At 41.3% G+C, this 27,076-nt stretch overlaps 1 protein-coding gene across 1 annotated transcript; it reads left to right on the top strand.

The window, feature by feature from the left end:
• Positions 1-9,862: 9,862 nt before the first annotated feature.
• On the top strand, positions 9,863-25,380 carry LOC148013681 (uncharacterized). Its single transcript, XM_087667915.1, has 5 exons — positions 9,863-9,888; positions 17,437-17,579; positions 21,634-21,763; positions 22,708-22,760; positions 25,346-25,380. Exons 1-5 carry the CDS (start codon positions 9,863-9,865, stop codon positions 25,378-25,380), a joined length of 387 nt encoding a protein of 128 aa, XP_087524041.1.
• Positions 25,381-27,076: the final 1,696 nt, after the last annotated feature.

A 27,076-nucleotide genomic window follows, 5' to 3' on the forward strand; every position in this document is an offset into this window, starting at 1 on the left:
ATCAGACTGAGCCAATTGTTCCTTAAGTTGTTGAATCTGAATGTTGCTCTGTTAGAGGGTGGTATTAGCTTATTTAAGCTATTTTGGCTAGGCAGCTATCAAAGCTTTAAGCTCTTGAGACTCTAGCAACAATCTATCCCACTCCTCAGTCACAGTAACCACCTAGGATTTAGTATCAGCCAACTGAGTTTGCAAAATAGAAATCTCCAAGTTTTGGGCATCATTAATCTTAGTTTGCTGCTCCATCTAGGTACAAAGATCATAAAATCTTTCTTGAGAAGAAGCGAGCTCATCATTCGCTTTATTCAACTCTTCTTTGGTCTCTTGAACTTCTTCATAACAAGAAGAATAGAGTTGATGGATGCATGCAGTCACCGAGAGTTCAATAGAACTCTAGATATCTTTGCATAAGAAAGGAATTGTGTCTCCTATCACCAAGCATTGTACAGAGGGAATAGAAATATCCAGAGTAGCATCTCAATGTGCTCTGAACAAATTTAGCTTTATGAGGAAAGTTAGCAGCTTACTACTAGACTGAAGAGGAATGGAGACTGGAGGAGAAGCTAGGGCCGATTCAGCCAGTCGTTTAAGTCGCTTCCTCTCAAAAGAATTACCACATGCAGGAAGGAATCAAGATCCTCAATGACAAAATTAGTGCTCTCATTAGGAGGAAGAGGAACCTCTAGAGGGTCAACTAGTAATGTAGGAACTTCCTTTATAGGGGTAGCATATCCCATGAAAACATAAAGATAGGAACCAAATGTGAGATTAGTCACATTACCCCGTGTGGCTCTAACAAAATGTTGATCCATCTTTAACAAGAGATAGGAACTCCAATCAATAGTAATTCCTTTCAACACCATCAAGAAGCTATGAATAACTTCTTCGAAAGGTAGTTAGAAGGTGTTTTGGTAGGCATAAACTTGTCCTGAAGGAATTGACATAATTTCTTCTAGGTAGGATTAGGGATCATGAAGACACTAATGCCTGAAGAAGTAATAACCCTCTTAAGGTCCAATACATCTTATGTCTGCTTCTGCAACAGCTTGAGGATATCCTCGTTAGAGAACAACTATCGAGCAGTAGGAAAAGGATCTCCCCAATAGGGTAAGGACATAGCTTTGCCCAAGCTTTTAGGCGTCATATGGATAATTGTTCCTTGAACAGGACTAGACTCCTTATTATAAGAGGCTAAAAACTTATCATAGATATCAATATCCTTCAGGAGAAGCAGCAAGGAAAGTATCACAAACTTGGCTAAACCCACCTTACTGATAATATCTTAATCCAAAAATATTGAGTAATCAGGGGACATCAAAGGAATGTACTGGATTAGGGAGGAGTACGAGGCCCCATTCAGATGGTTTACACACACCACACTCACACACTAACAATCACAAAGAATGCCTGCAAAATAATCAAAATAATAGGAGATAAGATATCAACCAAAAAAAGAAGAAACTCACACAGATTGGATCAATTGACTAACCACTCCCAAGCAATCCACATCCTAGAAAAATTTCAGCATGACCTCTACACTTATATGACCGAAAGCTTCATGCAATACATATATACAAGCACCCAATATCCCCAGTATCAGGTAGAAAAGAAAAAAGTATATACATCGTATCCCCGACTCGAATCAAATAACCAATAAAAACCGCCAAACCAAAATTCAAATCGACTGTTGACCCAACTCAACTGACTAAGACTTCAATTGACTACAACATCACCCACCCCACGTAATGCATTTATTAAAAGGGGAAATGTACAATGTGAGGGGAAAGGGAGATTTAATTGTAGGTTCATTTTACATGTTAATTATCAAAGGGTGAAATTTTTTATTATTAGGTGATAATAAGAAAACGGTGATTTATTTTATCCATTAAAAATTTGTTAAGTTGACGGTGCTTATTAACGTGCTCGGACTACGTACTAACTTTGGGTCTCTAAATGCAAGTTCATTTTTATAAATTAATGTGTGTGTAGTACTTTTTGTTTAGTGCGTGCACTTGTGACGGCAAGTTTATTTTATTACAAATTAATAAGTGTGTTTGGCACATGAAGCACATGCTTCGTGAATGGTTGGTTCTTTTTAATTAAGTAAAATATGTGTTTATCGCGAATGCACATGGAAACTATGGTCAACTGAATTGTTTTTAATAATTATTTTGTGATGTTTGTGCAAAACGAAAAATAAGGAAAGAAATTGAGTACTTGGAGGAGGGTATGTATGCAAGTACAATCTGAATGCACTATTAGTAATGAACATGATGCAACCACAATAGAATCCAATAAGAAAAGCCAATATAAGATAAACAAAGCAAACACCATGGAAAATAATTTTCAAACAACTGTGATATATTTTTCTATCATATCTTCATTCAATTATGTCCATAAAATGTGTTGAATTTGTTTGTACTCTATGTGTTTTGGTTTATTTGTCAATTTGGGATTATTCTGTGAGATTTTTTCTTTCTTCTTAATTAGTTTTGATATGGATGTGTGATTAATATTCTATCTTTTTGTTCATTTAGAAATGTAGGATAAAAGCTAAGCACAAATTTTCAATAGATTTTTCAAAAATTTTCTAGTCATTTTTCAATTTTGAAAAAAAAATCCGAAGAATCTACACATTTAACAAGGGTTTATTAGTTTCCAATTAATTTTGATAGGAAAGTTAGTATGATTTTTATGAAATTTTGGGAATTGTTTTTTACTTATAAACAAATTTTCAAACATTTTCTGATAAATTTTCATGAAATTGAAGGTTTTTAATTGTTTTCTAATTTTCTATTGGTATTTTCAATTGATAATAATTTTAAAACTTTTCAAAAATTATAAAATATTTTCAAAAAAGTTTTTAAAAATCATATTTTTATGAAAATTTTATTGTGTGTTATGGGTTTTTGTAATGTGTGTTTTTTAGTGCTTTTCAAATTTTAAAGATTAAAATTTTAGAAAAATGTATTCATAATTGGGTTGTGTGTTAGCTCCATGGGAACAAGAGCGAGCTCACCACCCCACAGAAAAAACCACATCCATGTCCTCGCATGTGAACAACCACAATCACGAACACACGCAACGAGGTCCAAAACCTTGCACGCGAACAAGACCTAAGGAGAGGACACACTCGAACGATACATGGGAATAATGGGTGGTCATACTCAAAAAAACAGGAAAAAATAAATGAAAGGAGGGTTGGTTGTTGTTGTGTTTTTGTTGGGAAAAAAATGGAGGAAAGGTAAAATGTTTTATGTGTATTTGTTGTTTTGGTTTGTTTGAGTGGTGTAATATTTGTGTGTGTTTTTTTTAATGTGTTGTGTGTTGTGGTTGGTTTTCATTTTGTGTGTTTTTAAATTTAATTACTAAGTGTGTTGGGGTGTGTTTTGTTTTTTGGTGCTTTTTTTTCTTTCAAATTTAATTATGTGTTTTTTTTATGTGTTAAAAATTAATGGGGATTTTTTTTAAATTTTAATGTTATGAAAAAAGAGGAGGAGTGGTACCTCAGGAGGGGGTTGGGCGGGCAAATGCGTGGGACAATTGGGCAGGTGGGGGGTTGTGGGGTGGGTGAGGTACACATAGAAGTGGGGGAGGGATGGCATAGGGAAGAATATGGCAAGCCGATGTAGGGAGCATGCCAAGCAGGGTGTCGATGGCACGGGTCACGATGGTCGGCTACCACAGGACCGGCAATGACAATTGGCGATCACCACACGCAGCAAGCGTAGGTGTGGGCAGCATCACCATAGGCGACGGTGCAAGCGGCTCTTCCCGATGTGGCACTGCGATCGTCACGAGGCTACGGGTGTGGGGGGGTCACAGGAGGGGGTGGCCATTGGTGGGGGGGTAGAGGTGTGGTTTTTGTTTTTGTTTGTGTATGTGTTTTTTTTTTCTATTAGGTTTTTTTTAAATTGGTTTTTTTTTGTTTTTTTGTGTAAGGGAAAAATAAGAAATTTCCCTCCCCCCTCTGCGTCACACTGCATGAATGCGAGTACGGGGAGCAAAAAAATTTGTGATGGCAAAGGCATCATGGCAAACAGAATGTACGTGTGGGAAAAGGACGTCGGCACGGACTCAGCAAGGCACAAAAAATCTCAAAACACTGGTGTTTGCACGGAAACACGCCAAATGTGAAAACGTAAATTACAAAAAAATGAATAACAATTAAACCGAGCACCGAATGGACAAACATAAAAAAGGAAAGATATACTGGAGGATAATAGGAAGAGGGAGGAAAATGAAACGAGATGTCAGGGGACAATTAAGGGTGTTCACATGGAAAAAAGGAAAAAATAGAGCGTGAAAACACACAAAAATTACTATCATTAAATCCGTCGATCAAAATGATGTGGTTTCGATAAGGACAAGATCCGTCGATTCCTAAAAATCCATGATCCCAGTCTATACTATTACTCAGTTTCCGTAGAGCTGAATGTAACACAATCTTATTCTCCCCGAATTAATGTATCAGCTTGCTCTACCATCCCAAGAATAATTGTACTCCGAAAGGGCTATGCCCATATGAATGAAATAAGACTCTTTTTATCAATGATTGTCTTGACTGTGAGTATTGATAAAAAAAAGTTAAGTGATTAGGTCACTTGACTGAAAGCTGAATTGGGCATGAAATGTAATGTGAGAAACGTTTAGCGAGTTGTTAACATTAAGAATCTCAATGCCCAGGCACAACCTCAGGTGCAGATTCCTAGTTCGACCCCTACACCAAGTACGGTTGTGATTCAGGAGAAGAAGTTTCTTCTCAAGTAAATCAAGCCACCAGAATTTGATGGCAAGGGAAGAACCGTCCAAATTGATGCGGAGATCTAGATCGAGTCCATGGAAGATTACTTTGAAGCGGCCGGTACTGCACCCACTAACCAAGCAATGCTTGCCATGCTGAAGCTTACCGGCGAAGCCAGACTTTGGTGGAAGCAATGGTGCAGAGACCAAGGGATCTTGGAAGGGTCCGTTACTTGGGAGAAGTTGAAAAGAGCTGTGCGAGGAAGATATCTACCACTTGCATGCCGCACGCAGAAGATGAATGAGTTCTATGAGCTGCAACAGCTTGGTTTATCTTTGGACGCATACTACTCGAAGTTTGTCTCTCTTTTGAAGTATGCGCCACAAATGGATATGACACAACAGGTGTCAAAGTTTTGTGCCGGATTAAATCCACCTGTAAACACCCGCCTCAAATCAATGCACCCAATAGATCTTCAGGACGCACTCATTCGAATTGCACCCATTATACAGGAAGTGCAGACCAGGCTAAGAATTAACAAGACTTGGTCTTATAAGGATCAAAACAAGGGAGTGTATAGGTCCCAGGCGAAGAGAGTTCAAGGTCAAAACCAAGGACAAAGGAAGAAAGCTAGGACCAGCAATGTCAATAATTTTGTTCCTACCCAAGGTAATGGCCATAACCTCCGTTGCTTCCATTATAACGAGCCCGAACATTTCAAAAGGCAATGTCCCAAGCTTGGTGGAGGACAATGTCAAGGAACCGCCCGTGGCCAAGGAACCGCCCGTGGCCAAGGAGCCGCCACCCGGGGCAAAGGAAGAACCTCCTATGTTGCCACCAATAGGGAGATAAGCAAAGAAGAAGACTTGACCATGGAAGCAGACTTTGAGAGGGCAACAGTCCATGCCGCCCTTCAGAAGAAAGGCCCGAAACGCCAGTTTTTGGTGATTCAGACACCATCGGATTATCAAGGTAAAGGCTTCAAAACCTTGATTTATTGTGGCAGTACACATTCCTTTATTTCACCCGCTTGTGCAAGAAGATTAGGAATAGCCATAATAGATGCACCCACTTTGCTTTTGGAATTAGCAAATGGTCATGAGGTCACTTGTACCAGGCAAACTGCTAAGGTGAAATTCTTACTGGGAGGAAAGTCGACTTCGGTTCGATTCAGGGTCATGAACCTAGGTATCCATGAGTGTTTGCTTGGAATGGATTGGCTTAAACCTATTGATGCCCACATTCACTGTGGAAAGGGCAAATTTTCCTTTCGAAATTATGAAGGGGAATTGGTCACAACTCAAGGAGAGGCTGGGAATCCGAAAATTCAATTGGACAAAGCATCTTGGATAATAAAGGGAGTTAGGAAGGGACTACCTGTCTACTTGATTAAGCTAAATAAGCTAGATCAGAATCAGGAGTCTAGTGAAGAACCTTCATGGCTAAAGGAGTACGCAGACATATTTCCTGAAGAGCTGACAAAACTTCCGCCTCAAAGGGAAGTTGATCATGAAATCAAGCTAGTGCTAGGAGCTGCACCAATTGCAAAGAGGCCATATAGAATGTTCGTCCTGGAAGCAATTGAGTTGAAGGAGCAACTCAAGCAACTGTTAGACCAAGGTTACATCCATCCTAGCAGTTCGCCATGGGGAGCTCCAATGCTATTCCAAAAGAAAAAGGATGGAATGCTTCAGTTATGTATTGATTATAGAGGGTTGAATCAATCAATCATTAAGAACAAATATCCTATTCCAAGAATAGATGAACTTCTTGACCGTCTTCAAGGTGCAAAGGTCTTCTCCAAGATTGATCTCAGGTCTGGATACTATCAAATAAGGATCAAGGAAGAAGATATCCCAAAGACGGCATTCAGCACCACAAGATATGGGCATTTTGAGTTCGTGGTCATGTCATTCGAGCTGACAAATGCTCCTGGCACCTTCAACAGGTTAATGCAGGATATCTTTAGGCCATATCTTGATGACTTTGTACTCGTCTTCTTTGACAATACCTTAGTCTACTCCAAACAGGAAGAAGATCATGAACTCCAGCTTCGCATTGTCCTTGAGACAATGAGGGCACACAAGCTTTATGCCAAAAAGAAGAAGTGTGCGTTCTTTAAATTACAGATTGAATATCTGGGATTCATTGTATCAGCTAAAGGAATTTCAATAGAGCCGGCTAAGGTCAGAGATGTTCTAGAATGGCCAATATCAACAACTGTCAAAGAAATACGCAGTTTTCTTGGATTGACAGGATGATACAGGGTCTTTATCAAAAACTATGCTTTGATTCCAGCGCCACTGACAGATCTACTGAAGAAGTAAACATCAATTGTATGGTCATCTAATGAACAATCTAGCTTTGATAAACTAAAGCAAAGCTTGGTATCAACACCTATCCTAAAAATTCCGGACCTTGATAAGGAGTTTGAAGTAATAACTAATGCTAGCACACTTTCCTCAGGGTGTGTGCTTATGCAAGAAGGTCATCCTATAGCATACTCCTCAAGAAAACTGAAGAGCCATGAGAGGAACTATGCTACCCACGATCTGGAGTTGTTAGCTGTCATCCATGCTCTCAAGCTTTGGAGACACTACTTGCTAGGTAACAAGTTTACCCTAGTGACGAATCATAAAAGTCTTAAGTGGATCTTTACCCAGAATGAGCTCAACATGAGGAACGTTGATGGATCAAATACTGTCCTGGAAAGGAGAATGTAGTTGCTGATGCACTTAGTCGCAAGGCATTTCTAAATTCTATGATCTTGCAAGATCCATCAAGAGCTAGATCTCTAGCCACAAAGGTATCCATGCCAAACAACCCAATATTTCTTTGCAGCCTGTACAAGAATCCATCACTGTGATGGTTGGAAATGATGAAAAATGCCCTACTGCAGGCACATGTACTATTTCTTTTGTTGCTGCAAATGGTGAAGTAAAAAAGCTTTCAAATGTGTTGTATGTTTCCAAAATTAGGAGAAATTTTTTATTAGTTGATGCTACCGTAACTAATCTTGGTCATGAAGTGAGATTCAAGAAGACAAGTGTAGAAATTCTCGACAGTGCTGGCAAAGTTGTTGGCAAAGGAGAAAGAAGGACCAACTTGTGTGAGCTAAGTGCTCTTATAGCCACTGCTGGAGTGGGCACAAGTAAGCTTTGGCATGAAAGATTTGGACACATTGGATTTGCAATGTTGAAGGAGAAATGCATTTCCACAGGAAAGTAAGAATAGAGCAAGCTTGTATGATGGGCAAGCAGTAGAGAAAAGCATTTCCACAGGAAAGTAAGAATAGAGTACATGCTCCTCTAGAGTTGGTGCATGCTGACTTGTGCAGTAGGATGCCTACACAAACCTTGGAGGGATCTTCTTATTTTATGTTGATTGTCGACGACTACAATAGGAAGATGTGGGTGTACTTCCTTCATGTGATAAGGCTCAAGATTTTGGTAAGTTTAAAGAGTGGCTAAAAGTTGTTGAGAGTGAAACATTAAAAAATGTGAAGAAATTTAGAACGGATGGTGGTGGTGAGTGGATCAAGCATTAATTGACGATGCCTCACACACCTCAGTAGAACGATGTTGTGGAACGTAGGAATCACACCATTGTGGAGATTGCCTTATCATTTTTGGGCTAAAGTTGTTAATACTATAGTTTACATTCTAAATCAGAGCTACAAAAAGGCTCTGAAGAAGGGAAAAAAACCTCATGAGGCTTACACTGGTAAGAAACCATCTATCTCACATTTTATAATATTTAGATGTGAATATTATGCACATGTTCCAGATGAGAAGAAAACAAGTCTTACAAATTATATGACCAAGAGGCAAAGAAGATCATCGCGAGCCATGATGTGGTGTTCAAGGAGCAACTGCATATAGTGGAGGAGTAGAAGGCAAGTTTTTCCACTTTATTCTTACTAATCCAAGAGAAAATTCCTAAACCCAAAGAAAGACAATAACCAAAAATTGACTTTCTAGATTCACTGTCTCTTGCCCAATATAAGTCACAAATCCCCATAAGAGAAGTTCAAGAACTATATGTGATACCATAGTCAACAGTTTCCTTCAAGTATCTGAGCACCCACATCCCAGCTTTCCAATGACTCTCATGAAGTTTGTTTTAGAACTTTCTCAAAACACAAACAACAAAAGTGATATCTAGTCTAGTGTTACACAAGTAGATCAATAGATTGTTGACCAACCTCCTGTACCTCCCAATATCTGCTAGTGCTAATGTATCCTAAATGGATAACTTTTCATTCACCTCCATAGGTGTAGTTATCTCCTTGCACTTGGTCATGCCAAATGCCTTCAAGATCTCCCATGCATACTTCTTCTCAAAGATGAAGATCTTTCCTTTGCCAAACTTCAATCCCCAAACAATAGTGCAGCAAGCCCAAGTTTGTCATTTCAAACTTAGAAATCAAAGCCTTTTGAGTTTGGTTGATCATATCTTCATAGTCATTTGTAATAAGAAGGTTATCCACATATAGGACAATCACTACAAACTTTTAACCATCCTGTAAACATACAAGTTAGCATCTAAGGCACATCTTTTGAAGTTTAAGCTGAAAAAGAACTTATGTATTTGCCACTGATACCATGCTATAGGGGCTTGTTTCAGCCCATAAAATGCCTTCTTGAGCTTACACACCTTGTTCTCATAATGAGGGGCCTCAAACCCTAGTGAGTGAGCCATGTACACCTCCTCCTTGAGGTCACCATTTAAAAATGCTAACTTAGCATCCATTTGGTAAACTTTCCACCATGTGAAAATCCCTAGGCAACTAGTCCAGCTTTGTACTTTTCTAAGGTACCATCAGCCTTATGCTTTACCTTCCAGATCCACTAGCTCCCAAGTGTCATTCTTCATTATACTGTCATCGGCTTGCATATCTGCCTTCCATGCTGGATATGCAAATGCTTCTTCTAAGTAAATTGGCTCCTTTACTTCTCTCATAATCTCAGCCAAATTAAGGCCATATTGACTATGTGAGTAGAAGCCCTCCTTTGCTCCTCTATTCTCCAAGATCTCCTTGGTCCGTGTTTACCTTCTCCTCAATAGATGTAGGCATAGGATAATTGTGGTCATAGATATGCTTTACCCAATGCGAAAATGGCTTTTTGGCTGGGTGATGTCAGGTTGGTGAACTTTTTCCTATCATCCAACACTGGCATACCGAAGCAGAGTACAAGGCAACTTGTTTTGCTACATGTGAAGCAGTATGGTTGAGAAGGATCCTATGGCATACGGGAGTGTTGGATGAAGAACCAACTGTACTGAGATGTGACAATCAAAGTTGCATCACCATTTCCAAAACTCCAATGTTTCATGTGTAGACCAAACATATAGAGATCTAGTATCACTATGTGCATGATTTGATCGAGGATGGGATAGTGAAACTGGTCTATTGTCCAACAGAGGAGAATGGAGTGGATATCTTCACCAACAAACTTACGAAGGATCTCCTTCAAGCTCATCTTTAGAGACTTGGCATTGGGCTAAGGAGATAGTTGGTGGACATTGGGGGGGGGGGGGGGTGCTAGATATGCTCAATCCCCCACCCTCATAAGGTGTCACCAATGATCCATGGTGCTCAAAGTTGGAAGGTCCCCATTATGAGGAGAATCCATATGTAATCTTGGATATTGGTTGAGTCCTAACTTGTATGTTAGATGAGGTCTATGTGACTGGATGGCAAGAAGGTGACAGTTGTGGGTCTAACCTTTGGGTTAGACAGAGTAGTTAAGCCGGTACCAACTCGAGGCACATTGCATCAAGATGCAGGGAAAGGGAGTTATTAGGGGCCCTAGCCAATGGTAAAGGAGATATTCCCTAGCCAACTAGTAGAGGTGCACATGGAAGGTCAATAGACATGTGCATATGGAAGGTCAATAGACACATGGGCATATGGAAGGTCAACAGACACATGTGCAAACAGACATAAGTGCATATGGAAGATCATCCATCATGACCCCCATCACAGGCTATAAAAGCTAAACCCCTTCATAGCCATCGATCATCTATCTTTTACCTAGTCAAAGCTTTTTCAGCTAGCCTTATGCTCTTCACCTATCTTCTATCTATATTCCCATCTAAGCTTCACATTGGAAGCACACTGGTGGACAAAGCCATCTTTATATTAGTTGTTTGGAGCTAAAGAATTTTTTAAATTCTCCTCTTATCTGTTGTGTGCTGTCTATCTCTTTCTTAGATTCTATTCACTACACCGTGTAATTTTTACATGCTTCACATGTCTTGTTCTAATTTTTATACCAAGCATTAACAATACGACAAATGTCAGGCAAGTCTTCTACACTCAAAACTCTCACTGTTCCTTTCTTTTTTCCCTTGAACTTTGGATTCATGAATTTCTTTAATTGTCCTCTCATCTTAGGGAACAACTCCATTAGCTGAGAAAAACATATATTAGCTTTCTTACCCATCATATCCCTTTAAAGGACATAATCACTCTCTCCTTCCCCCAATGGAATATTAGTACCATGATAATCTTTTCTAGGTGCTCTAGACTTAGTTTCTTCTCTCTTCTCTCCTCTGTTTTTCTTCGTCTTTCCTCATGAGCTATACTAGTTTCAACTTCATCTCTCTCAGTATCTATCCTTCTTTTTATTGCAAGCATTTCTATCCCAAAATCATTTTGTTTATTTGGAAAGTTTTGAGGTCAAGGATACATATCCCCTCTTGCTCTAGGCAGATAATGATAATTTGTGCTCACGTGACCTAACTCTCCATAAGAAAAACATGTCACCATTGGCCTTTGATAATATCATCTCCCATTTTCTTCTCTTCCACTTCCTAAAATTTCCTGACTTGTTTGTCCTATAGGTCCTCCACTTCCTCTTCCCAAAGGTCTTCCTCTCAAAGCTCCTAGTCTCATATTTTGCATTTGAGCTCACAATTGATCCTCAACCTCTAGTGCTAATTAAGCATTTTGTATTGTTAAAATCTAAACATTTTGTCCATCCCCTTGCCAATTTTGGTCTTTCGTTTCATTGTTTGGTATTCTAAAAGATTTTCTCTTTCTAAATTTCTAAATTTCTCTCTCCTTTTCTATAGTAATCATTATAGCTTTCTCAAAAGTACTTGGTTTCTTAATTTCCATTTTTTCACCTCTCCCTACAAATTTTCAACATTTTTAGTACTCTCTCTCTTGGACCTAGAGATGTGTTGGGGGTAAAGGCGCCTCCGCCTAGCCACCCGTGTATTACTACATTGATAGTCACCGCCACTGCACACTGCCAGTGGTGGGCGCCCGTCACCGTCACTTTATTCTTTATTCTTTTAGTGAAAGCTTGAATAAAGGAAGGCCCGGTTACACATTGTGACTGTTGGAGTTCCCATTTCTTATCTCTCTCTTTCTTACTCTTGCTCTCCCACCATAGATCTCAAGTGCAAGATTCGATCCTTCTCACCTTTCAACTGGTATCAGAGTAGAGCTTTCGAGCTTGGCTCGTGGCATTCTCAGCATCCCATCGACTCCCCACTCGCATTAGATCTCCTTCCCGACAGCCATAGCTCATTCTCTTGAGCTCCCGTCACTCCCCAGCTTCCCGGGCTTCTTCTTGGCCTATTGAGGCACCATCAGGGCATTGACATTGAGGTATTGCTTTATTATTTCAATGATTTATCTTAGTCCACAGGTCTAGGTAAACAGGGTTTTCACAGGTTATGGGCACCCATAGCTCACACCTTTTGGAGCTTCCTTCACTTGGATCTTGCTTCCAGTTTATCAAGGCTTGGTGTAGGCATTCTTTGGCCCCCATTTGTGTCTCCCTTTGGGCCCCATTGTTGGAACGTGGGACAGTAGGCCCCCCAGCCAGCTCACGTTTTTTTTGCGCCTGTTTCAAAATCTAGCCCAAAAATCACTCTTTTTGTCATATCTTGGGCATTCGAAACCCGATTCAGACAAGGTAAGAGTTTAAGTTGGGGTTTTGGCATGCTCCAGACACGATGGTGATGTTGAATTTGCTAAATTCTGATGATAAAATATTATGCAATAGATTTCAGGTTTGAGACAGCATGTATTTGTATGCATATGGCTTATGTGATGCTTCTGCTGTTGATGTCTATTGATACCGGATCACTTGTGGATGTTATGCCTCTTATGTGAGATGCATTTGGAGCTGATTTAGCTCAGCCATTGACTGTTTTGAACAATCCCAGATCTGTCCAAAACAGGGTAGCCACCTGTTACTTCAATTTTATGCTTACATGTCTTGGCATTTGATGCCCGATTAGGCCCGGTTGGTGCCTATATATACGGGAATGTATGCCTATGGTTTGCCTATGGATTTGAGCTTGGATTGAGCATTGGTTTGCTTAGTTTACAGAGGTTATATGCTGCTGGAAACTTCAGGGATAAAGCTATTTATGCTACAGTTGGGTTATGCCTATTGGTCACAGGGTGCTCTCGACGGCTACTCGGTATGATGTCATGATGTATTTGGACTATGCCACATGTATTGTTTATGTTTGAGAATACTTTTGAGCTGAGATTAGAGCTCGATTTGGGTTTGACTGTCACTTCTTTGCAGCTGGCATTTCATCTATGACATGGTTTATGCCTATGCTACCCAATACGAGTTATGATGTCTTGGTGAATGCTTTATGATTTGGCTATGGATGGCAGTTGTTTGAGCTCTTCTCGACATTAATTTGAGTATTCCCTTGAGCAGTTGGACATTGACTTGGATTTTTCCATTACGACCTTGGATGCTATTAAGGCATTGTCGTGGCTTTTTCCATTACGACCTTGGATGCTATTGAGGCATTGTCTTGGTTACTTGTCTTTGGTACTTTGACTTGGTTTTCTTGAGCTATTGAGCTCCTTTATCCTCCTTTTGAGCCAGTGGGAGCATTTTGTATGCTTGACTAACATTGAGTAGGAGGTTTATGCTATTTGAGCATTTTGCAAATACTTGAGACTTTGGGATCTCTTACACTTAAATGTTGCATGGTTCATGCACTGATATCTTAGAGTTGCTTTTGACCTGAGCTTGGGCTTTGCACTCTTGAGAGCATACACCTACTGGTGTCACATCTTGTCAATGTTATGTATACTTTGCCCTATTGTCCAGGGGATATTCCTACTCACGACGGATGCTTTGGTGACATGTTTGGGTGTTTGCTCAAGGTCTTGATGACTATTTGGTATTCATTTATGCCTGTTTATGACTGGTCATATCTTGGCCATGATTTCTTGACTTGATGCAATGATTTGGTCAACAATTGCCTCTCACAGTACCCTGCTGTCATTTATTACAGCAAGGATATAACTCCAGACTGACATGGATTTTTCATGCTGAAATATTCTAAAATGATGTACTTTCACTAGTTCTTGGTGGGCAGCAACCTTGGTTACACTTTTCTCACCATCTTCTCTCGATTTTGGTGATTTTTTTGTCATTTTTTGTAGTAAACAGCAAGTAGTTTTGAACTGTCAACAGACTTCCAGCCTGCATTATGGCGAGTTCGTCCACTGATCATGCTATTTTCAACATAATTAAGCTTGATGGTATGAATTACTCTTATTCGAAGAGCCAGATTTGGTAGGTGTTGCTACAAAAATCGCAGATCAAACCTTTGAGGTTGAGCAAACATCCGCCTGCAACTATGCCAGATGAGGAATGGCTTAAGCTTGATGAGTTATGTAAGTCCACTATTGTATTATCTCTCATAGAACAGGTTCATTATAATGTATTTGAGGAAGAGCAGAGTGCATGGAAGTTGTGGGATAAAATCAAGAATCTCTATGACAAGAAAAGTCCAGCGAGTCAGATATATTGGCTGAAGCAGCTTATGGATCTGCGCGCATGAAGGAGAATGTGACTATGTCTGCTCACTTGAGCTAGTTCCATGCTATACTCAAGAGCTTTACTTTGCATGACATCACTTCTACAGAGGATGTCACTCCTCTTTTCTTGCTTGGTACTCTTAATGAGTCATGGGATGCATTCCGCACTGCATTATGTGCCTCTACTACTACCTTGAAATTATCTGATGTTAAGAGTGCTCTTCTACAGGAAGAGGTTAACCGTAAGAATTTGGATGCCTCTCGTGTGTCGCATGCTATGACAGTGAAAGGCAAGAATGATGACTATGGAAAGCATGGCAGTGGCAGTGGCCATGGACAGGATTCTCAGAAATCTCGGTCCAAGTCTCGTGAGAAGTCACGTAGCAAATCCAGTGGTAGAAATGCAGATGTTACTTATCACCATTGTGGGAAAAAGGGCCATATTAGGCCACAATGCCATGAACTGCACAATGAAATGCGCAAAGATAAGGGGAAAGACAAAGTGCACGATAAGTCTTCTGATCGCAGCATAGTGCCTGCAAAGTCCAGTGCTAAAATTGAAGAGATCAATGTTATGCAGCCTGAGGATGTTGATGATGATGATTATATCCTTGTAGCTTCTTCTAGTGCTTCACAGATGATAGAGATACACTCTATGTATGCACAGTGTTGGCTCTTGGACTCAGGTGCATCCTTTCATGTGACACCTTGCCGAGAGTAGTTTCATTTATACCGTACTGTTTCGGGTTATGTGCGTTTGGGTGATGACATCTCTCTTGATATTGTGGGCATTGGTGATGTTAGGCTATAGTTTCCTTCTGGCAGTAGTTTTGTTATGCAAGATGTACATCATGTACTTGCTTTGACACACAGTCTCCTGTCAGCTGGATAGCTTGATGACACTGGTTATCATGTATCTTTTGGAGACTCTACATGGAAGATCACTCGTGGCAAACTTGTGATTGCGAGAAGTGCCAAGGTTGGCAGCTTCTATCCCTTGATTGTATCTGCTTCTCATGTTTTGTTTGTGGGTTCTATCCCACATGTATCTCTTTGGCATGCCCGTTTGGGCCATATATCTTTAAAGAAAATGAAAATGCTTTCTGGTTTGTAGTACTTACTGTCCCTTGATTATGCATGTTTTGATTCATGTGAGCATTGCCTTTATGGCAAATAGACAAGGTCTATACATAAGAAGTCTGGTAGGCCACGCATGAGTGAGCCCTTGGCATTGGTACATTCGGATGTCTGTGGGCCCATGCCTTGTCAGTCTATGGATGGTGCAAAGTATTTTGTTACATTCATAGATGATTTTTCACGGAAAGTTTGGGCTTATCCCATTAAGCTGAAATCCAATGTCTCGGCTATGCTTCAGAGATGGCTTGCATTGGTTGAGAACCTGTCTAGGTATAGGCTAAAATGTCGAAGAGCAAATAATGGGGGTGAGTATGTCTCATGTGCTTTTGAGCAGTTATGTGATGAGAGGGGTATTAAGTGTCAATTGACCGCCCCCTACACCCTCCCAGAATGGTTTGGCTAAGCGGATGAATAGAACCATCCAGGAGCGTGTATGCAGTATGCTTAGCCATGCAGGCCTACCACAGAGCTTTTGGGCTGAGGCAGTTAGTACAGCTGTGCATATCATAAATAGATCACCTTCTAGTGGTTTGGATTTCTAGGTTGCCGACGAGGTATGGACTAGAAAACCTCCCTCTTATGCGCATCTCCGTGTCTTTGGATGTGAGGCATTTTGCCATGTGCCCAGGGAAAAATGAAGTAAGCTGGATCCTAAGAGTGTCAAATGCATTTTCCTTGATTATGGGGATGCACGCGAGATGGGTTACCGTTTCTCGAATCCGCAAGCGCAAAAAGTCATCCGCAGTCATGATGTAGTTTTCCATGAAGACAAGATGCGTCAGCATCTTGAGAGAGTTGTTGAGATCCACAGGGTCATATCTCAGGAGGAGTTGAGAGCTCCCGCACAGCCAGTTGGATAGCCTACAGCTACAGCAGATGCTCATGGTCAGGGTATTGGACAGGCAGCTGGGCAAGCAGCTAAGCCTACCATGAGATGGTCTACTAGAGACAAACGTCCACCTGATAGATTTTAGCCCTCGATACATTATGTCTTGGTTACAGATGCAGGAGAGCCTTTCACTTATGATGAGGATATACGCAAGGGTGATAGTCACTCCTGGGAGAGGACTATGCAGTCTAAGATAGACTCCTTGCATAAGAATGACACTTGGGATTTGGTTTCCTTGCCTACGAGCAAGAAGGCATTGCCATGCAAGTGGGTGTACAAGCTGAAAAGTACCCCTGGACACCCCAAGCCGGCATACAAGGCTAGATTGGTAGCAAAGGGTTTTAAGGAGAAGCATGGTGTGGACTTTGATGAGGTCTTTTCTCCTGTGGTTAAGATGACCACCCTGCGCTTAGTCTTGGCTTTGGTTGCTTAGGTTGACTTGGATTTATACCAGATGGATGTCAAGACGGCTTTCTTACATGGGGACTTGCATGATGAGATTTATATGGAGCACCCTAAGGGCTTTGCAAAACCTGGCAAGGAGCACCTAGTGTACACATTGAAGAAAAGTCTTTATGGCTTGAAGTAGGCACCTAGGGAGTGGTATCATAAGTTTGATGCCTTTGTGCAATCACAGGGCTACAGCAGGAGTGTTATGGATCCGTGTCTTTACACGAAGAAAGCCCATGATGGTTCTTTATTCACTACAAGGATTTGAGCTAGTAGCGACACCGATTAGCGACGACGGATAGCGGCGTCGCTATTGGCATCGCTATTTGCGACGCTCCAGAGGGAAAAAAAGCGGCCGAAACCGAGCGCGGTTTTCATTTCGCGTTTGCGGCTTGTGAGTTTTGAGAGCGAGAGCGAGGGAGAGAGCGACCGTCGTGAGAGAAGGAGAGGAAGAAGACTTGCCGCCGCCGCCGTTGTTCGCGAAGGAGAGGAGGAGCCTTCATCACAAAGAGGAGCCGCCCCACGCTCGCCATATCTCATCGGTGAGTCTCCCTCTCTCTTTCTTTTGCTTGTTTAAGGTTTAAATCACTCTCTTTTGCTTGTTTAGGAGAGGAAATGAGAGAGAAAGAGAGGGAGAGGGAGAGAGAGAGAGAGAAAGAGAAAGAGAGGGAGAGGGAGAGGGAGAGGGAGGGGGAGGAAATGAGAGAGGGAGAGAAAGAGAAAGAGAGGGAGAGGGAGAGTGCATTCTCTCTCTCCCTCTCCCTTTTGCTTATTTAATGTTTAAATCACTTTCTTTTTTGCTTGTTTAGGAGAGGAAACGAGAGAGTAAGAGAGAAAGAGAGGGAGAGGAAGAAGGAGAGGGAGAGGGAGAGGGAGAGGGAGAGGGAGAGAGAGGGAGAGAAAGAGAAATAGAAATAGAAAGAGAGGGAGGGGGAGGAAATGAGAGAGGGAGAGAAAGAGAAAGAGAGGGAGAGGGAGGGAGAGTGCATTCTCTCTCTCCCTCTCCCTTTTGCTTGTTTAATGTTTTAAATCACTTTATTTTTTGCTTGTTTAGGAGAGGAAATGAGAGAGAAAGAGAGGGAGAGAAAGAGAGGGAGAGGGAGAGGGAGAGGGAGGGGAAGGAAATGAGAGAGGGAGAGAAAGAGAAAGAGAGGGAGAGTGCATTGTCTCTCTCCCTCTCCCTTTTGCTTGTTTAATGTTTAAATCACTTTATTTTTTTCTTGTTTAGGAAATGAGAGAGAGAGAGAAAGAGAGGGAGAGGGAGAGGGAGGGGAAGGAAATGAGAGAGGGAGAGAAAGAGAAAGAGAGGGAGAGGGAGAGGGAGAGTGCATTCTCTCTCTCACTCTCCCTCTTGCTTGTTTAATGTTTGAATCACTTTCTTTTTTGCTTGTTTAGGAGAGGAAATGAGAGAGAAAGAGAGAAAGAGAGGGAGAGGGAGAGAAAGGGAGAGAAAGAGAGGGAGAGGGAGGGGAAGGAAATTTAAGATAATAGACTTATCGATAATGGTATGCAATGTGCTTTGCCATGGGCTATGTACATTGGTGACTCTTTAAGATGGCTTAAAATTGGTCATGTCCTTCATAATGTCCAAGTAGGGGATCTAATTGTGATATGCATAATTCATTGTTTTTGTATTAACTTTATAGGCATAACAAATTAGAAATCATGCCAACTATTCAACGGAAGGACTAAAAGAAAACATTACGGTACTTCATCAAAATGAACCCAAAAGTATTGTTATAGAAGAAGAATCCCTTAAATTGAGTATAGGATATTTTCTCTCAGGTCTTATGACTATGAGTAGAATTGATTGAAATAAATTTTATTACTATAGTTGATAAATTTCATAGATGGCATTAATTTTAATACGCGATCCTAGGACAAAAAAACCACATTTCTAAGATGCTTTTTGTTGAGACTGATTTATTATTAGACTAAGAGAACCTCAATGATGCTCATAAATGGATTACTTATACTCAAAGCCCTCTAGTGCAGTTTTTTACAATAACGAATAATTATCTACCGGGACAAACAAACCCTTGAGCATGATACAAGGCCGAGATATAACATCAAAAAAACTCTCAACTACTATGTACAATGCAAGATTTATGGTCAACTTGCAACTTGACGAACATCTCCATAAAGCTATCCATTTAAGCCTCATTTGCTGTAATGTAGATAAGATGGAAAATGAAGAAGGTCTTATTGTTCAAGACCGCGAGACGTATCTTAATCAGCGTGTCCCATGTCCTTGCTCTCAATGCAAGTTGGCAATTAGACGAAAACGCCGATTGTCTATAGAACACGTACGACGATTTGGCGAGTTTCAATCTGAGATCATTGATCAGGCGATTGCGGATTTTCAGCAAACGGTAATTTGAAGTTAATATTAATCATGCATTGTACTCGCAAGCTAATTGAAAACCATGCACAATAAGATTGGGTCTTGTTGGCAAATTTTCTATCCAGGGGGTGATGTCTCGACCCAAGGGGGAGTGCACCCTTTGCGGCCAATTAAAAGAGTTCGGAGGCGTGCGATGGATGGATTGCAGGAGCCAATCCACCACTCGCAAGGCCCATCTATACTGTCAATGCTAGAGGAGACAGACAAACCTTCCTGACCTACCTACAATCTTGGAGCCTGACACGGAGGCAATGATCGATGCATTGATTCCCATGGATGTTGAGACATCTGACCCGCTTAGAGAGGAAGCATCCATACCATTATATGATGGGTGCCAAGTATCTCGGTTGAAGACATTGCTTGCACTCTTAAGTGTGCAAGCAAAATACGGTTGGAGCGATACGAGTGTGACTGAGTTATTCAGGTACCTTGCACATAGGCTTCATTGATTTTTTTTTTTAGTATTATTGCAAACATTTGTGCTTTTTCAAGGTGTTTTATGATTTTTTTTAGGTTATTGAAATATCATATATTACCACCTGCAAATACCATGCCTGAGTCTCGTGATGATGCACGACATGTTTTACGAAAGCTTGGCATGGACTACAATAACATCCATGCATGTATCAACGACTGCATACTGTTTCGAGATGAATACGAGACTATGGAGACATGTCCAAAGTGTGGTGCTCACAGGTATCGACAGGACTTGCAAGGGCAAACCATCCCTCAAAAAGTTCTCAGATACTTTTCGCTCATCCCCCGCATAAACCACATGTTTCGCACGTCTGGCATGGCAGCTTGACAACGTGGCATGTGCAGAATAGGTCCACGGATGGAGTTCAACGAATATCAGCAGATTCGCGCGCATGGAGCCACATTGACTCTACCTTCCCAGGCTTTGCGCGAGAGCCAAGGAATCTTTGGCTCGGTCTCGCCATGGATGGTGTGAACCCATTCGGTCTGCGCTCGACTTCTTACAGTGTGTGGCCTATAGTGCTTGTCAACTATAACATCCCTCCATGGCTTTCTACGAAGAAAGGACATCTCATCCTTAGCTTGCTCGTCCCGGGCCGCTACAAAGTAAAAAATATGGACGTGTATCTTCGTCCATTAGTCGATGAGCTTAAGATTTTGTGGGAGGAGGGGGTCACTGTGCAAGATATGATCAGGCGCGATGGTCGGCGGTCAGCCAACATTCGAGCCATTCTCATGTGGACGATGCATGACTTTTCGGGATTGGGAGAGTTCTCAGGTGAGCAGACCTCCATTTTCGCTGGTAATATCTATATTTTATTTCATTCAATCAAGTATTCACTAGGTCGTGGCTCGCCTTACAGGTCTGGTTACCTCAGGTTATCATGCATGTCCATTGTGTGGGCCACAGTTAGACTCCCGAAGGTCACGAACCATGAAGAAGATGGAGTATTTTGGGAACTTGCAAAGTATTATTACGGTGGATTACCGTAGCTTCTCCATGATACTATTCAATGTGTAGTGGTTCAAAGTGGTACTTGGGGGAGCTGGAGCAACAGTTCGACGAGATCCATCTGGATTTCTCGAAATAGATTCCAAAAAAAAAAAGGACGGATTTGCGCGACACCTTTGTATTGCCGGCCCATTGTGAACAGGTGCATAGAGTCATTTGCTTGCTAATTGTAATACGACATGGTTTATGTCACAATGGTTTGAACTCGCTTTGTACGTGTTTGTGAACGGGTAATCTTCTATCCAAACCCCCGACAACCTCGATAGTGGTATGTTATACCTTCAACTCCTCGAAGTGCGAGAGTATATGATCAAAGCGATGTTCCGGGCATAGATGAAGAAAATATGCAAATAGAGGGGTCGATATTACAAGGGGTGGAGGCCACCGCAAGCTTGGAGCCCGCATCGGCTAACAATGATGGAAATACAGTAGTCCAAGAATTTTTTGAGAACGAGGCAGACTCGTTCTTTTGTGGTGACATGTCTATCGACCTTCCAGTGTATGCAGAGTTGTGTCAGGAGATTAACATAGGACCATAGAATACTTCATTCTTGGAGAATTGTATTACTCAATTCGTTGTTTAGATCTTCCATAAAGGTACATAAGATATGCATTTTAAGAGGGATTTTTCAAAAATGATTTATATTACTGTGCTTTGTATAGTTTAAATTGATTATTCTAACACCATTTTTTATCTGTGCAGGTGACATTTTCAGGATGAGTCGAGGGATGAGCGATGAGGAGTTTCAGGACATGATGGCACGCATGTCTCCAGACCAGCTCGCGAGATTCAGAGAGATGGCAGACCAGGAGCTGTCTCATTCTTCGTCAGGGTGCTCTGCTAGACCTGCTTCAGCGCGATCATATGCTTCAGCTTCGAGCAGATGATCTCGACGCTCACGACTTGAGCCAGAGGGAGGGACTGCATCGGGATCAGGGGGTGCTGCTGTGGAGACACGGATGTGATGTCTCCGTCTCATCGTTCAGCTGGAGCTGCGTCACCTCCAGGATTTGTCACACTTGTGGGGACGTCTACTCCAGTTACTCCGGCTTTTGCGCAGCCGTCAGCAGGTGGCACCCCTTTTGGTGGCACCCCTTTGAGTGCCACTCTGAGAGAGGTTATCCCCATTGGTACACCGGATGTAGAGGGGTCTCCTGGATATGCCCAGGAGCGTGGACGGAGATGGGAGAGGACCCATCTTAGGCAGACTCCTAGGGGTTATGGATACCTGGTTGATAGTAGGTCAGGAACCATCATCATGAATAATGAGGGGAGGAGGGTGATGGCTCGCATGAGAGAGTTGTGCCAACAAGTTTTTCGGCACAACGTCCTAGATCATTGGAAGAACATACCGGAGGGGAGCAAGGACTACATAGTAGCATCCTTGCACGAGGAGTTTCCAGTGCCAGCCGCAGTAGATAGATTCTCTACGGGCTGGATGATGGATTGCATGCGTGCATACATGTCACATAGACGATCCGACGCACGAAGGTAATCAAGAGTGGGGCTGCAAAGCCCGAGTGATTAGATGCAGACGACTGGCGCCAACTGAGGGAGGAGGCTACAGATTCGCCATGACGTTGGAGTCAGCACCAGCGGGAGGCGGCGAGGGCACGACTCGAGGTCGGAGTGGTCCATCATCTTGGGAGTGGCGGCCACATGACATATTTGGAGGACTTTGTAAGTTTCTCTTTTGTTTTGCTTATTTGTTTTTTTGAAATATTCTTTGTACTGACAATCATGTTTCTAACAGTCAGCATTTTGTTTTCTTTGCAGCACTCCATTACAAATCGTGGTCCGCAGGGCCTTGAGACTGAATATGCAGAGAGGCACGGTCTCAATGCATTGATCGACCGATTGTATAGACGCGGCGGCCCTGTAAGTCACTCATCTTTCTTGTCCGTAGTTACCATGAGATATTTGAATGCATTATTGTATGGTGGATTGATATGTTGTTTCTTTTTTTGCAGAATCCGTTCGATGCTCCTTTGCAGCGGGACGAGCTTTCGGGGGATGACGATTTATAGCTCGCCCTTGGATCCTTGGAGCTCACACACCTTTAGTTTTTAGTCGCCTGATCTATGTAGACATTTTCTATGTATTAGTGATATCCTTTCATGATTGTACCAATCGCATTTTATGCAATCATGTATTTATTTCATGTATCAGTTTTATGATTTCAGTATACATTCTTTTTGTTTGCAAGCGCTTTGTATGTAGTAGTGCAGAAACTATTTTGTATGGCTCTCATACGGTACACAGTGCTATATGTGGCAGGGCAGCTTGCTGCCCTGCCACAAAAAAAAAATTCCTGTTACCGTCGCTATTTGCGTCGTAAATTTACTGCTCGCGTCGCTATTGCCCTCGCTATGCGCGTCGCAAATTACTGGTTGCGTCACTACGCATATAGCAACGCAAATAGCGATGCCAATAGCGACGTTTCTATGGCGTCGTCAATAACGACGCTTTTTGCGACGATGGGGGCAAATTTTGTTGTTTGTATTTTCGTCGCTTTAAACGTCGGTATAAGGTCTATATCTTGTAGTGATTGATTGTGGTACTCTATGTGGATGATATGCATATAGCAGAGAAAGCTCATGATGAGCTATAAGATGCTCTTAAGGCTCAGCTCAAAAAGAGCTTTGAGATGAAAGATCTAGGATAGGCCTCTCACATACTTAGTATGCGCATTAGACGCGACAGGCATCAAGGACTCCTCTACTTGTCACAGAGGGAGTCCATTCATAAAGTCCTTGAGTGCTTCCGCATGCACAACGTAAGGCCTATTGGCTGTCCATTACCTTCTTTTATGAAGGTATCATAGCCTGATTGTCCGTAGATAGATGAGCAGAGGGCCAAGATGGCCAAGATTCCCTATGTATCCGTAGTGGGCAGTCTTATGTATGCCATGATCGCCACTCATCCAGATATTGCCTTTGCAGTTGGTGTTGTGACACGCTATATGGCTACACCTAGCAAGAAGCATTGGGATGCCGTGAAGGGTATCATGATGTACCTGAAGGGCACTGTAGATATGTGCATATGCTATGGCAGCTAGGATACACGAGTCGTGGGGTACACTGACTCTGACTATGCAGGACATGCAGATAGTAGGAAGTCCACTTCTAGCTATGTATTCACCTATGTTGCAGGTGCTATTTCTTGGATATCCAGGGTGCAGAAATGCACGACCCTTTCTACTACAGAGGCTGAGTATGTTGTAGCCATTAAGGCTTGCAAGGAGGCCATTTGGTTGGGTCGTTTGGTTGCTGACCTTGGTATTGATGCTATCCCTACACTGCATTCGGATTCTATGAGTGCTATTCAGTTAACACGGTCTTCCATCCGAAGACGAAACACATTGAGATGAGGTATCACTTCATACGTGGGGTTGTTGAGGACAAGTCTGTTGACCTTGTCAAGATCTCGACTGACCAGAATCCTGCAGATCTACTCATGAAGAGCCTCTCTATAGAGCGTTGTGCCTTCCTCAGGAGGTTGATGGGCGTGGGATGAGATGACGTCTTTCCTCATCCTGTTGTACATGTATACATGTTGTACTGTCTTTTTTCTTTTTTATTTTCACTTCTCACTAGGGCAGATTTGCCTTTAAGTGGGAGGTTGTTGGGGGAAAAGGCACCTCTGCCTAGCCGCCCGTGTATTAGTACACTAACAGTCACTGCTAGTGCACATTGCAGGTGGCGAGCGCCCATCACCGTCAATTTATTCTTTATTCTTTTAGTGACAGTTGGAATAAAGGAAGGCCCGATCACACGTTGTGACTGTTGGAGTTCCCATTTCTTGTCTCTCTCTTTCTTGCTCTTGCTTTACCGCCATAGCTCTTGAGTGCAAGCTTCGATCTTTCTCACCTTTCAAGATGCATTCCAATGATCCCAAAGTCTGGTGTATTCTAAGGGGAAAATTTTTATGGTTTGGTCTTATTTTTTCTAACAAGTTTCTTTTTTTCTCCTAAGGTAATGGGAAGTTTTGGTTTCCTTAAAACGGTCAAGAAACCTTTGCTTGCTAAAACAAGAGGATTTCTTAATTAGACACTACAACAGAAACGAGGCATAGACGCGCATATTAGACGCGCAAAGTCGGGCGCGTCTATCATAGCATCTATAAGTGCGTGTAAACGTGCGTGTAAATAGACGCGAATTTCGTGTCTATATATCCGCGCAAATAGATGCTAATATAGACGCGCCAGCAGACGCACAATTATTTAACCACCTAAAATTGCAATTCACATAATTAAAAAACCAAAGTTAATAATTATTTAACCACCTGAAATTGATTCTTGAGCATGCACGTGTGCGCATGATAAAAACGATAGAATTAAGAATACACATTGAATCATTGAATTAAAAAAATAGAGTTAATAATTACTTTTTCATTGCTCTCTAATGAATGGCAGTTTCTCCAGTTGAGAAGCCTGATATAAGTAATTAGCAGCAAGCGACAGAAACCTTACAATTAGTAGCAAGCATTGCAATATGTATCTCGTAATTTCTCTATGTACTTGAAGATGATAAAAATTACTTCCTTTTTATTATGGAAAATTCAATTTAGCTTTAAACTTGACTATTGATTCTTGAGTATGCACGTGTGCACATGATAAAAACCATAGAATTAGGAATACACATTGAATCAATAAGCAAATTAAGTATGTTACATTGAATGATCCATCTCATCTTCAATGAGATCAGCCCTTGCTAAACTATCTACTTCTAGGTCTATGTTCCCAAGAGGTAACAAAACAAATAAGTCTATCCCACTATCATATGTGTTGCTATATTGCTCAATAACTTCATCAATATCATCGACAATCACATTATTGTCTTCTTCTGCATTTCCTTGAACATCCTCGCGAGGTTCATCTTGTACTATATCACGCATATCATCCATTATGGTATCATCATGTACATCATCATTAATTATTGGATTGTCATCTGCTATCTCCATGTCGGTAATATTACCATATATTGGTTTTGAACGATTAGATATAGGGATGACATACCACCATCGGTTATTGTTTACCATTGGATGATACACAACCTGTATTTGAAAAACAAAAGCAAAAAACTTAAGTACTTATTATATTGTGTATATGTATCACATGTATACATATAAAAAAATTAGCCTGATACACAACCTGTATTTGAAAAGCAAAAGCAAAAAACTTAAGTACTTATTATATTGTGTATATGTATCACATGTATACATATAAAAAATTTAGCCTTTGCATATATACCTGCTCGCATTGTTGAGGTAGTACTAATGTGTCATTCTTGTTTTGGTGATATTTTGTAGAGTCGATGATTACAAAACCACTTGGATGACGTCTGATTATGAAATGCTCACCATTTGTTACCACTTCTTTAAACCACTTCATATCCAGTACATATATAAAGAATCGTCTAAAGTCAAGCTTCAGAATATCTTGGATCAAGCCACGATAACCTTCCATGGTACCATTGGCATCCTCGAAGTGAGCAAGGACACCACAATCTTGGGTATTTCTCTTTTTATCTATACGTTGAGTTCGAAGATGTTTACCCTCACGCCAAAGTGCATTGAATAATGTACACTAGTAGTAAAAGATAAAAGATCAAACATGTCAATTATTTATATAAAATAAAACTTATAGAAACAAATTAATTGATAGTATGTCTCACCTTTGATAAGCAACCTCGTGCATATTCCCACTCTTCTTGAGATATATTAATTTCCTCCTCTTTTTCCATTCTCTCCATTTCCTCATGTAACCAATCTATATCAATATGACGTGGGAGCGCATTTAGATGATCTGGAAATGAGACATTACATCCATATCTAGTGCGAAATTCTTGTCTTTCGCTTTTTCTTCTTGCCCTTGCTTCATTATATAGTGTCACCCATTTGCTCATTACATCACTATTGAGCACACAAAAACTATTTAACTTACGAAGTTCTTCTTTTGTAAGCACTTTACTCATTCCTTTTCCTTGAGGTACTATAGAGGTTATCCTCAAGTCTTCATCATCTTTCCATAGTCGTGGTTGATAGGGATCCACTTCAGCAAGATATTCAGAGATATAAACAAGGGATGATTGCACTAACCAACCCTCAGCCATGCTTCCCTCAGGCCGTGCTTTTTGCCTCACCA

Source organism: Lygodium microphyllum, chromosome 26 (assembly GCF_053477565.2).
Source record: "Lygodium microphyllum isolate KBCC chromosome 26, Lygodium_microphyllum_v1.1.10, whole genome shotgun sequence".
Classification (NCBI taxonomy): domain Eukaryota; kingdom Viridiplantae; phylum Streptophyta; class Polypodiopsida; order Schizaeales; family Lygodiaceae; genus Lygodium; species Lygodium microphyllum.